General features: G+C 37.4%; 1 protein-coding gene across 1 annotated transcript in view; it reads left to right on the top strand.

Moving 5' to 3' along the window:
• The first annotated feature begins 1,178 nt into the window (after positions 1–1,178).
• ASCC3 (activating signal cointegrator 1 complex subunit 3) overlaps positions 1,179–12,389 on the top strand; it is a 255,188-nt gene continuing 243,977 nt past the window's right edge. Inside the window, exons 1-4 of the mRNA XM_053461329.1 lie at positions 1,179–1,294; positions 3,005–3,154; positions 4,256–4,406; positions 4,754–5,331. Coding sequence (XP_053317304.1) covers positions 1,292–1,294; positions 3,005–3,154; positions 4,256–4,406; positions 4,754–5,331 — 882 coding nt within the window. The 5' untranslated portion in view covers positions 1,179–1,291. The remainder of the gene's footprint in view (positions 1,295–3,004; positions 3,155–4,255; positions 4,407–4,753; positions 5,332–12,389) is intronic.

The raw sequence follows: 12,389 nt of genomic DNA on the forward strand, positions 1-12,389 counted from the left end.
AAGTTGGATCAGCCTGTAGCGTGGCTTTCCATTTTGATTTTGAGTGTGACTCCATATCCAGACCTCCATGGGTTGATAAATTTGATTTTCATTGAGAATTTTTGTGTGATTTTGTTGTCAGCACATTCAACTATGTAAAGATGAAAGTATGTCATACGATTAGTTCATTCATTCAGATCTAGGATGTGTAATCTTAGTGTTCCCTTTATTATTTTGAGCAGTGTATAGCATTTAAATATAACCTGCCCTTGATTATTTATTGTTGGGTAGATCTCACAGGACTTTTCTCTCATTTCTATTTTCTAGATCACTGTGTGAATATACACATTAATCTATTGAATATTCAGGCATAATTGGTGTGCACATCTGCTTTTTTTTATTTTGCTGATTACAAAATCAGATATAATCTTTCCACCCTTCCATATTATCTACTCTGTGCTCTCCTAGTCTATATATCTAAAATTTGGATTTGAAAGGGTTCCTATTCAAGTTGTTTCAAAAAACACTGGAGTTTACTTGTTGTAGTTTTATGCAATACCTGGTTTGTTGGATATCTACTTCTCAATCCAACTAAGTCAAAAGTTATTCGCTAGGACATGCTTGCTACAAAGATATCAGGTTAAAAGCGTCTTAAAAAAGTTATTTTAAGAATATTAGCTTTTTCATACCAGAAAATACTTTCTTAAAGAGTAAGTCTAATATCCTCGAATAGACCCAGCAACGAAAAATGCTCTTTAAGGTATTTTATGAGTACCCTTAAGTTCTTGTTAGGTCATCCTAATGGAAAAACACAGATTCTTAGCAGCAGGTTAGCCAGCAAAATACAATCAGGCAAAATAACCATTTTAACCGCTTATTTTATGATAGTTCTACAACAAGCTAGGCTGTGAGCTCAGCTCATGCACCCTTTCTTCACTGGCTGTGTAGATACGCCAGTCTCAGCACATCACTGTCCGTGCACCATTTCCTAAAACATTACTATTCATTTTGATAAAATGGGCATACAAACTACGTCCTCAGCGTCCTACTACGTTTCTAAAATAACGCTTCCTACGACAGACACAAAATTATAGATAATGAACTGCGGGCAGCGGCAGGAGGACTCCATGTAGTCGTAGCCTGGGCGTCGACTTTCGATAGAAACTTCTTCCGGTAGCGTCCGACGCATGCGTACAGCTCTCACCAGCTGCCTAAAGCTGCAGCAACCGGATGCCGGAAGGACCACGCTGAATGCCGGAAGAGTCACACGGGTTGTGGAAGAACTACTGCAAAGGAGCCGAACGCCAAATAAATGGTATGCGGCCGGATTATCTCCAGCTCCGGTGAACCCCGAGCTCGGGGGTTTTTGGACATTTTCTTAGTAGATAATCCTTCTGTGGCCGTGGATTTATGTTATAAACAGAATGACGTGTCACCTGTGAAACCGCTGGTTTTATAGCTGTGTGACTCAAATTGTAAACGGACGTCATGTCTTAGTGCGGAAACTTTTAATCCGATGTATTAACACACAAATAAATTACTCTCTATATAGGTGCATACACTGTGTGTCTCTTAGAAATAGCACAATAGCTAATGTTTTTTTTTTTTTAAATTACAATATTTTGTTCCAAATAAACGCCTTATGTCTGCATACCTGAAAGCTGTCTTTATTGTCAATCATGTAATATTTTGGGTGACTTCTTTGCTTAAGTACCGCTGTGAGCTGATTCTTTAAGGTAGTGGTACATGAATCTCCATAGACTTTCCTTAGTGAAAGTGGTCAGCAGGGTTATTAAAACTGAGCCATTCTATTTGATGTGGTGTGATATAGAGGTACAACACATACCAATAATATACAGCTGCCTGGAAACATATTGCACAAATCTAGAATTGGCGAAACTCAATATTTACTGCAAGTCCTTTAAACCTTAGTTTTTGGAAGTAATTCACCAACCTTTACTGACTGGGACTCTATATATGTTTTGTGGATCTTCTAAACTGATTTTACGAGGAAGCACACAGGATCGGCTCCCTGCCTTTTAACGATTCAGATATTTGATGCAAGCATGATTTGTCTAGGTTAGTGGAGGTTAGTGGAGCTGAGTTCGTCCTTGCTGGTGGAAGCACAAAAATGTTGTCACTGAACTCTATTTGTTTTAAATTAAATGTTTCCAAACACAGTCCACTGATTTAAAACCCAAATAATATGGTATTAATAAATGAAACGCTCATGGTTTCGGTGGAGATACCATTGCATAGTACTTTTTAAAGTATCCATTGTTGTGCTACATTATCTTTCATCATCATTTTGATATTTATATATACACCCTTTAAGGACCCTTGACCGTATATACTACCAATGAATGGGTAATTCAGCTGACAACCTGGACTCTCCCTCTATCAGCTGGAACAAGCATTGGCTCTAAGCAGACAGCTTTGGTGCAAGGGTACTTGGTGCAGGCCATTTCCATTCTGGGAGTCCCAGCTGGGATTTCTAGTAACCCCTGCCGCTGGCTGATCCACATACGTGTATTTTGAAAGTGTGTGTGTGTGTGTGTGTGTATATATATATATATATATATATATATATATATATATATATATATATATATATATATATATATATCCTTGGTCATCAATAGGTTAAATTTAAGTAAACCTCTCAGTATAGATGCAAATGTGCATATGCTGTTAGATATAATACAGATTTTACATAGTATTATTTTGGCATTTTATGACATTGTTTACAATAAATGACGGTTAGATTTCATGTATGTAGCTTTTTTTCATAATGTGAAACAAAGCACGATAATTACAATGCAGTTTTGTTTATGCATGTACTTCCTTTTAAGAATGTGAAAGCACTTGTTTTTTTATTTTAAAGGTAAACCTTTGCTGTAAAATCTGGTCAATCTAAAAAACTGTGAGCACAATATATATATATATATATATATTAAATCTGTAGGTTAGTAGATTTTCCCCCTACTTTTTGATAAATGTTTTATTTTTCTTGTTTCCATTTTAGGTCTTGCAACTTGGAAAAAGATCTAATTTTTTTTCCTATGGATCACTGAATAAGAAAGAGATGGTTTTGCCTCGTCTGACAGGAGCCCTGCGCTCCTTTTCAAATGTCACCAGACATGATGATTACAAAGAAGACTCTACAGACTTGATGGTAAAATGTTTTCTATAAGGCGCAATGTGCTAACATTTCTAAATGGCTGATAGACTTAGGGTGTTAATGCATTCCTGGTAAACACCACTTTTTCCCCCACCAATCTCCACAAGCTGCCATTTGTAAATTAAAAAATAGTAATGGTTAAAAGTGTATATAAATCACTAGAAGTGGTAAATTTAAATTTAAAGCATATGCACTATTGATATGGACTCTTGAGCTAATGAAAACTTTCCACGTGTTTCACAAACATGTATTTCACTCTCTCCCTTTCCTCAGATAAATAGATTTTCCATCCCACCACATTGATCATCAATCCCTATATCTTCACACAATCTTTCAATAGATGTAGTCTATGTCGATTAGATTAAATGTATGGCGCATAAACAGGAGCCCCTGTGCAAGCTGCTGTATAAATTATAGTCCCAAAAAGGGAAAAGTGACCCAGGTGGGATCAAGCTACCCATTAGTGCAGCGCCTGGCATGATCATATTGGACAGTCTGCAGACTATAGGCATGTAAGGGCATGATCCTGACACTGGGAAATGCATAGCAGAATGTGTTGTAATGTCGTTTTTATGCATGTATCAACCCCAGGGGACTAATTAGAATTGCTGTCACCAATTCATGCATTAATTAACAGCTTGTGTTATTAGAGTGATAGTAAAAATTGAGTACAAAAAGAAATACCTTATATACTGTGGTTTATTTACCAGTGATGTGTAAAATTCATCCTGTGAATCAATATCAAGTTTATATGGAGCAGGCGAGAATTTCAACATAGGCAAGGCTGTATAATGCCCTTTTAAATCAAGCATATTGTCCTTCCGTGAAAAATGTTTTAATGAGCCGAAAGAAAAAAATCATATGATTTCTCATATCTAGACTACTTGACGCACAGTTCGACTTAACCCCTTGCAGACATCATTCTAATTACTTTGATATACATTAAACCTTTGATATACATTAGATTTTTATATATGCAAAAAAGTCATAGTTTATAAGCTTTCATATTCCATTTAGGATCTGTATGCCTATCTCTGCAAATTTCTTATTTTGAAGTGACACATCTCTCCTATGCCTACTGCATTAATTTTATAGACCAAAAGATCGAAGTTGCGTGAACAAGTTTTGGAGGCTGACCTTACTTGGAAGAAAATAACTCAATTTGTCTCTGGCATTGTGGACAAGAAGGAGCGTGAAACAATAAACGTGGGTCTAAAAGAAATATTACAGGCTGCAAAACAAATTGGTAAATTACTTTTTTGTTAAAGACAAATTCTTTGCATTTCATGATGTGCTGTGAATTCTACTTGGTAATTTTTCACCTGGATAGGCAGAACGGAACAGAACCTCAGTTGATTGTTCTGCAGTAAGTGAATTTCAATTTACTGGTCCTTGGTTCAATAACTCAGTCTTAAAATATTTACATAAGGGTGAGTTTGGGGTAGTAATTTTCCCAGGTTGTCGTTTTTATTGTAGTGCACGTGATTTGGAGTGAAAGGTTTAAGCTATTACAGGATGGATGACACGCATTTATTTACAGGCATTTTAAATCATAAATACATATGCCAGAGTAATTTCTTTACTTCTCTGCAGTTGGAACTGATCATGGACAGGAGGCAATTGAAAGTGGAGCCATATTCCTACTAAGGACCTTCTACGATAAGGAAAGCGTTGGACAAAACGAGACAAAGGCCCTTAAAGATGTATTTGGCCCCTTTCCATCAACCGCCGCCACCGCAGCTTGTAATGCAACATACAGAATTGTGTCGCAACTCAGTCAGGAGCAACTTGAGAATCTTGAAGCATTTTTCAAAAAGAAAGATGGTGGAACCAGGATCTTTTTTGGGGAAAATGTGGTGTTCTCATTTGATATGTATGAATTAGAAGAGACTTATGAAATGCCAACAAATGGCAGTGTTGAATTGGAAAATGGCCTCACCTTAGATTTTAAGAAGTTTCAAAATAACAACATAGAACCATGCACATCTCCCCAAATACGACCCAAAGCTAATGACAGTGAGGATGACGGTTATTTTTTTCGGAATGAAGTGGAGAAATATGTGCTTGGCACCTTACAGGCAACTTCCGGGAGCCCCACAGCAGATGACCTTTGCAGTACTTTATTTGAGATGCTTGCATCTGCTAAAAGTAATGATGAGCTTCAAAATGAGGTATGTAAAATCCTGTTTCAATGCTTACTGCTAATTGTCTCTGGCCCTCTATTCTGTATAATATCGGAATAGCATCATGTAATTAGAAATCGGATTACTTGAAATGTCTTGTTATTCCTTTCGGTCTTACAAGCCTTTATGGCAATGCCATGCTGTCCCTTCCTTTCTAGACTTTTATTAGTCAGAATGCCTGGCTGGGTAATTACCAATGAGCCATTGAATTATTTGCCACAGGTGATATATTAAGGAGTCTGGGTGTTTTTCTAGGACATTGCACCAAAACAAGTAAAATGGCTAATATCCATTCATGTTCCTCAAGCATACTATGGAAGTTTCCAACACAATATGCATTGAACATGGTGTAGTTTGGCACCCTTTAGAGTTTTGTATCTTCAATGAATACTCTGGAAAGAACAGATCTGTTTTTTTCTCTGCATGTGATGGTAAATAGTCATGTTTGGCCCTTGGAGATTATTTATACTGGTGCAGATAATTATACTATCTAAGGCAACTATGTGTTATGTTAATTAGATAGTCCTTAATAAGTAAGCTATTATCTTGGGGTATGTTAGCTGTTAAAGAGTTTAATGTCTTAGATGATTGGTTACATATATAAGAACTAAGAAGGATGGGAGAGAAGCCTTCCTTCTGAGTTCTTATATATGCATATGGGTACGCAGCCTACTGACTAACCTCCCCCTGCAGAATCATGCTTACTTAGTATACCTCCCTTGTACCTCTGACTGTCCCTATACTCTCCTATAATCCCCTTCTTTTATAGAAGCTCAGGCTAGTTGCTGGATGTGCATGTATTAGTGTTCCACAACCATAAAAGTTACAATATCGTGTATCAAAAGGCAATGTGAGTTCTATTTGAACCATCCACATAGAAAAACACGCCAGGCAGATTCACAGGAACACAGGCACCTTTATTATGGGAAAAAAACTAGTCATTTATAAATACCAGAACAAAAAGAAGCTGATTAAACAATGGACAAAGAACAACCAGTAATATTATGGCACACCCTTGGGCTGGCTCATGGGAGAATTGCCTCCCCACTCCAGGGAGGAGAGGGTGCTAATAGGAGAATCGCCTACTTTCTCCTTGTTATCCAATGGGGAATAGCGACCAATTGGAAAAGCACTTGAGTCCATTATTCAATGGATATTGGCACAGGCAGCACAATTTGATATGTTATATGCTGTAACATAATGCTGACCCTGAGACGCCTCTTCCCATGCTGGGGACCATCACTCTGACTCCCATCACTTCTCTACTGTTCATTATATGAGCCCCCCTTTTCCAGTAGTCAGCTCAGAGTTGCTTCTGATGGGGCAACACCATGCTTGATGTTTCAGTGCTCTGTTTCCTAATATTCTTTCTTCTTAAACCATCCATCATTCTGTTATCTTCTACAAATATCCGTACACACAGGGGTGCATGTACCACATGGTCCGTAATGCAGAAAAGATCCTCTGACTGCTTCTGGGGCAACGCAACATACAAGGCCCCTCCTATTAAAGTATCCATCCAGTTGATTGTCCACTATATACAGTCCATGCGCTCTCAAATGCCACCATGAATGGTGCTTTCCCAACATACATACCCTCCTCTGTGTTTGCTGTTGGTAGGAAAGCTTTTCCACCTTGCATTCTTGTCTCTTGGACTGCTGTTGAGGTTGGGACCCAGCTCCTTTCCTCCTGGCCTCTATATCTGCTTCTGGGTAAGGCTCCACTGTAACATCCCGGCACCTGAAGCTGCCACTGGGGAGGAGGCTCTAAATGAACAATAGGTCACCAGGTCTTCCCAAGATAATATCTATATGGACATAGAGCAGCACAGCATGATACACTAGAGCCCACAAAATGAGCCAGTTGTAATGTACTACAAACTGAGTCTACACAGAATAAGTTCAAAGTAGCCGGTGGCTCCAGGGAAATAACATTCAATGCTTCTCAACTCTTTGACTGCATATTAAAGATTATTGGGCTTATTGAAAAATAAAAAACGTCAGGTCATTCCACCACAAAACGTTTGAAAGTAGATGCTGACATCTTGCTGTTAAGTGTTCGGTCTTGCAAAGCAAGTGTACATAAATGGGTACATAAATGGTTGTGCTGCAACTATGTCCTTACTCCCGTGTAGTGATTCCTTCTTTAACTGCATATTCAGGATAACAAATGCCCAAAACCGATCTGGTCTTTTTGAAATGACTTACCTGATATTAGGTTTTCATTTAAGAAGTTTCTACCCCTAAGCACATACGTAGCTGAGCTCCTTAAGTATAGAATCTGAGTCGTTTTACGGTAATACATGATATATTATGATAAACAAGTGAGATGCAAATATTGCCGTTTGACCTTGTGCCAAACCTATTTAAATTTGAAAAAAAAGTCATCATACATACTGTCAGGAATTGCAGAACATTAGGGTTTCTAAACAGCTTCAATAAATTTTACAAGTAAGAACTATACAATTCTGACCTCGTAATATAAATTTACAATGAATTGAATGGGATTGTTTACAACAGAGCTGTAAAATCTTTATACTTTGTATGTCTATGTACTATAGAATTTCAGCAGCAGCAATTTCTCTGATCAAACGCAGGGCTTTCCATATTATAAGGACGCTAACAAAGCTGTATTTGCTCAATGCGAGAAGATGTTTTATGTTAGTTTGATTCGCTCTTTCTATAAAAAAAAAATAAAATAAAGGGCATTAAAATGTTAAGAGAAACATCAAGGGGGATCTTTAGTCATGTTCCTGATAAAGAAAAATAAACAGGGTTGATTAAAGTAAATAAGCTTTTTTTTTTTTTTTTTTTTTCCCTCAGTGGACTTCATAATGTTTTTCTATATATCTTTTTGCTAGTTACATGTAGATGAAATATCATAGCCTGTCCTACCCACTTGGGAGCATCTCAAGTTTTAGCTTGCTAGTGCCATTACAGAGCTAAAATCTCCATCATATCAGTCTAGTCCTGCCCAAAGGACAGAATTGTGAGGCAAATTTTCCCTGCACATATGAATCCACAAAGACATACATTTGGCCTTCAGGCCTTCATTGACCTCATCAGTGAGGCATAGTTGGTATCCTTCTAGGCACAAAAGAGCATAGAGGTCCACCTCCAGACTCATTGCAGTTTGGGTGAAACCCAAGAGATCCCAAAACGTAAAATATCATACAAGACATTTCTGATGCTCAACCAGGAATGGACAGCGGCTTCATAGAATATGCTACGGTGTGTCCCTACTTGGGAGCATCTCAGGTTTTAGCTCTCTTGATATAAAGGAAAATCTTTAATTTAGTCAGCAAATTTGATTTGGCCAGCCAAAAAAGTAAGGAGCCAGCCTTTTTCTTCCCTAATCCATGTTTTTATTTTTTCATGTATTACCCAACCTGGTACTCCATACAGTAACCGACACACACTAACATTTTATGCTCACAAAAGTATTCTAACATTCTCCGCTCATGTACATACATGCTAATACCATGCACTAAAACACACTCTATTTGCTGACACTTATGCCAATGCCAATATAAAAAACACTATATACACTGGCACCAAACCCATATACACATGAACACACTGGCTAAAACTATACATATATAAAAAATACACACTCTGGAACTACAATACAGCAGATATACTGACTGACATTATACATTCACACACACAGTGACTCCAGCACTATACATATACACACACACAGTGTCTGAGACTGCAGTATACACATACACACTGACTTGAGCACTATACATATACACACATACACACTGACTGACACTATAGTACACACACATTCACATACCCTATTTTCCCTTGCATCTGCCACACCGCTGCCTATCTTCTGCCATTGTAATTCTGGCACACTGTGCTTTCCTGTGAGTTCACGGTGTAGCGAGTGACGTGAGGAGGCAGAAAGTTGCTTCTAGACGCCATGGCGATCTGACGCCTGGCGGTTGTCAAACCCTAATTTAGGAAACCTATAGATTTTTTCAAGTTAGAAATACACCCCTCAAATAAGAAAATAAAAAAACACAATTTTTTTCCTTTTCCCTGTAACTTTGAAAGAAGCTAGTTAATTTAACAGAAACAAAATAATTTTTTTAAAAATTCCTACCCCCTTTGTAAACAGAAGTTGTGGTTTTACATAGTTTACACATAGTTTACACGCTGACCATGAAGGTGCACAACATATTGCAGGGTAGGCACACAGATGTAGAAACCTAGACTTTAACGGCAGATAACCATTCAGCCTGTCTAGTGTGTCAGTTTTTCCTGCTGTAATGAAAATCATCCTTGCTGCAGTAACTAAAGGCAGGTGGAGGCCTGAACGGTGGTTTGCTGCAGGGTTCTGTAAAATGGCAGACCTTTGTGATGCAAGTCATCGCTCTCATCTCTTTGTCTGATGGGAAAGCTTGCGTTGTTTCCAACAAAACCACTAAAAATTGTAATGCCACAATATTCCAAAAGTGTAAAGCTGTTGGGCTTTTAAACTGCATCTCTTTGCGTGTTCCAAGATTTTCACCATTAACGGTAATAGACAAACAGCAGTTTAACGTGTATATAAAATGCTACAAAATGGAGCCCCAGAGGTCTGAAATGCAGTCAAAATCTATTAAGATAACAGCACACAGAAGAGCAACTTGTGTGCATCACGTAAAGCCTGCTGAAGCTTCAAATGGTACTGTAATAGATGTTTTACAGTAGAACCGATGCAGCTTTATTGGAGAAATGGTAATTCAAGAGCCCAACGCACCCAGTTTTATGACATCTATGCTGTGGATTCAAGTGAAATGTTTTTCTCTTCTATCTTCAATCTGTGTAAAATAACCTAGTTTGTGTCTTTTATTGCTCTAAAGCATAGAAAAACCAAGATGGAAATAATTTTATACTTTATTCATCTGATGTCCTGAAAATGCAGTAGAAAGCACATTCAGAGATTCACCCTCATTAGTATGGGGGGGAAGGATAAATTGAGTTTTCAGTTAAACTACAGAGTATAATATTGTTTTAATGGGTTTGTGATAAATACCTCTTCTTTCAAATGTAGTGATTGAATTGATTTTAAAATCTTGAAATGAAGTTGTTCTGTCTTTTTTCTAGCTAGATATAATACTGAAAATTGTCCGACTTTTTTTTAGTTTTTAACCCTGTGATCGGCTAGAACATGGTCACAGTCCACAGAAATGGTTAAATGCTAATATTAAAACTGTACTTATCAGTGCTTTTAGTTTTCAGTAGACAAACTTTTTATAGATACAGTAAAATATAAATGAAATGGGAAAATAAGCATCCTGTAAATATAGTTGGCATCTGTTTTAATTATTTCTGTGTACATGAATTTTAAAACCTCAAACATTTTATTCTTCCCTTTCTGTTACTGATAATTACAAGTAAAAGTGTTTTAATGTTAATGGATGATGTACATACATTACTTTTGAAGGTTTCTTTTTTCAGTCTTCTCATTTTAGCACACTAAATTATTTAGTACTGTTTTTAAATTTCCATCATACATACGGTATGTGGTCAAAATAATTGGGACACCTGACCATTACACCAACAGGGACTTTGATGACATTGCATTCTAAATGGAAAAGCCTTCCCAGAAGAATGGAAGCTGTTATAGCTGGAAAGGGGGTCAAACTACATTTTGAGAATGCAATGTCATCAAAGTCCCTGTTGGTGTAATGGTCAGCTATTCCAATACTCTTGTCCATATAGTGTACGTCTGCTTGTAATGTGTGACTAGCCCTTTCCTTGAAGAAGCTGCTCCCTCAGAAGAAGAAGAGCTCTGAGTATCCTTCTCTGGGAACCAGGGGCTTACTTAGAGAATTTGGTCCCAGTAGCGCATCCTATATTTGTCCCCCCTCCCCTCGCACAATAAAATTTAAACACACTCACTTTCTTATGGTCCCTCACACGCTCAGCTTCTTCGCCGACGGCTTCTGTGTCCCGTCTTCTTTCTTCAACTGCTTCTCCCCAGTATCAGCTCCGCTGACCTGGACTCATGGAGCACTTCCTCAAAAGTACTGCATTTTCTGAAGATGAAGTAGGGGTACAATCTCTGCTTGATTTGAGCAATTGTTCCTAGATATAGGGGTACAATCTTAACATTTTTCTCTGAAAATTGTATAGGCAGTTGAAAAGCTAATGATAAAATGAAAGGTTCTCATGCCTGAAACAAGTCTTGTGCCTCAGATACAGTACTCATACCGAATTTGCCTTTATTTTTGTTTTAATAATCCTGGCAGCTAAAGTCTCTTGTTGCCCAAGTTTACCTAAGGTTTACCCACCTAATCCTTATTGTTTTATTATCCTACAGTACCCAGTATTTCACATGATTTTTTATTTTCTAATCACTCACAAGTGTGTAACTATTTGTACTGTATTATAATAGCAATCCAAAGTAATACTTGCATCACGCCTATGAAATATGGTTAAATCAGACAACAAGCATAATTTGTGTATGAAGCCATTACCATGAGCAGCTTATTCAGATGTAAAAGTTATATGGCAATTACAAAAAGTTTTTTTCTTCTTTGCTGACATGAATGACAGTGGTGTCAAAAGTCCATTAAACAGAACCATATTAACTATACCTAATCAAAAAGTATTAAAGAAAAGATGGTATCTCAGCAAATGGCTGGAATTAATGAAACAATAGCACAAACATGTAAGTGAAATGTAGCTTATAATTGAATGTAATTGCTTATGTGTTTCCTCTCTCTTCTGATGTGTCACAAAACAAAACCTTTTTAATTTAGATGCTTGTTTCATTGATCCCAGGAGACACTGCGTAAATCATTCTGCTTCTGAAAACCACTTCTAGAAACATTGGATTTAGGGTCTTTTTACATTTCACTTTATTACGCGGTACACACGGGGAGATTAATGTTGAAGCAGTGTGCTGAAACATTTCATACACTCCCTAAATTCTCTGCCAGCCAAGGTCTTGAGTACAAATAAAATATAAATGGGAAAGTGTATGTGACTGTGTGTGTGTATATATATAAATATCTATCTATCTGTCTGTCTGTCTATATATATATA

This window comes from Spea bombifrons, chromosome 3 (assembly GCF_027358695.1).
Source record: "Spea bombifrons isolate aSpeBom1 chromosome 3, aSpeBom1.2.pri, whole genome shotgun sequence".
Classification (NCBI taxonomy): domain Eukaryota; kingdom Metazoa; phylum Chordata; class Amphibia; order Anura; family Pelobatidae; genus Spea; species Spea bombifrons.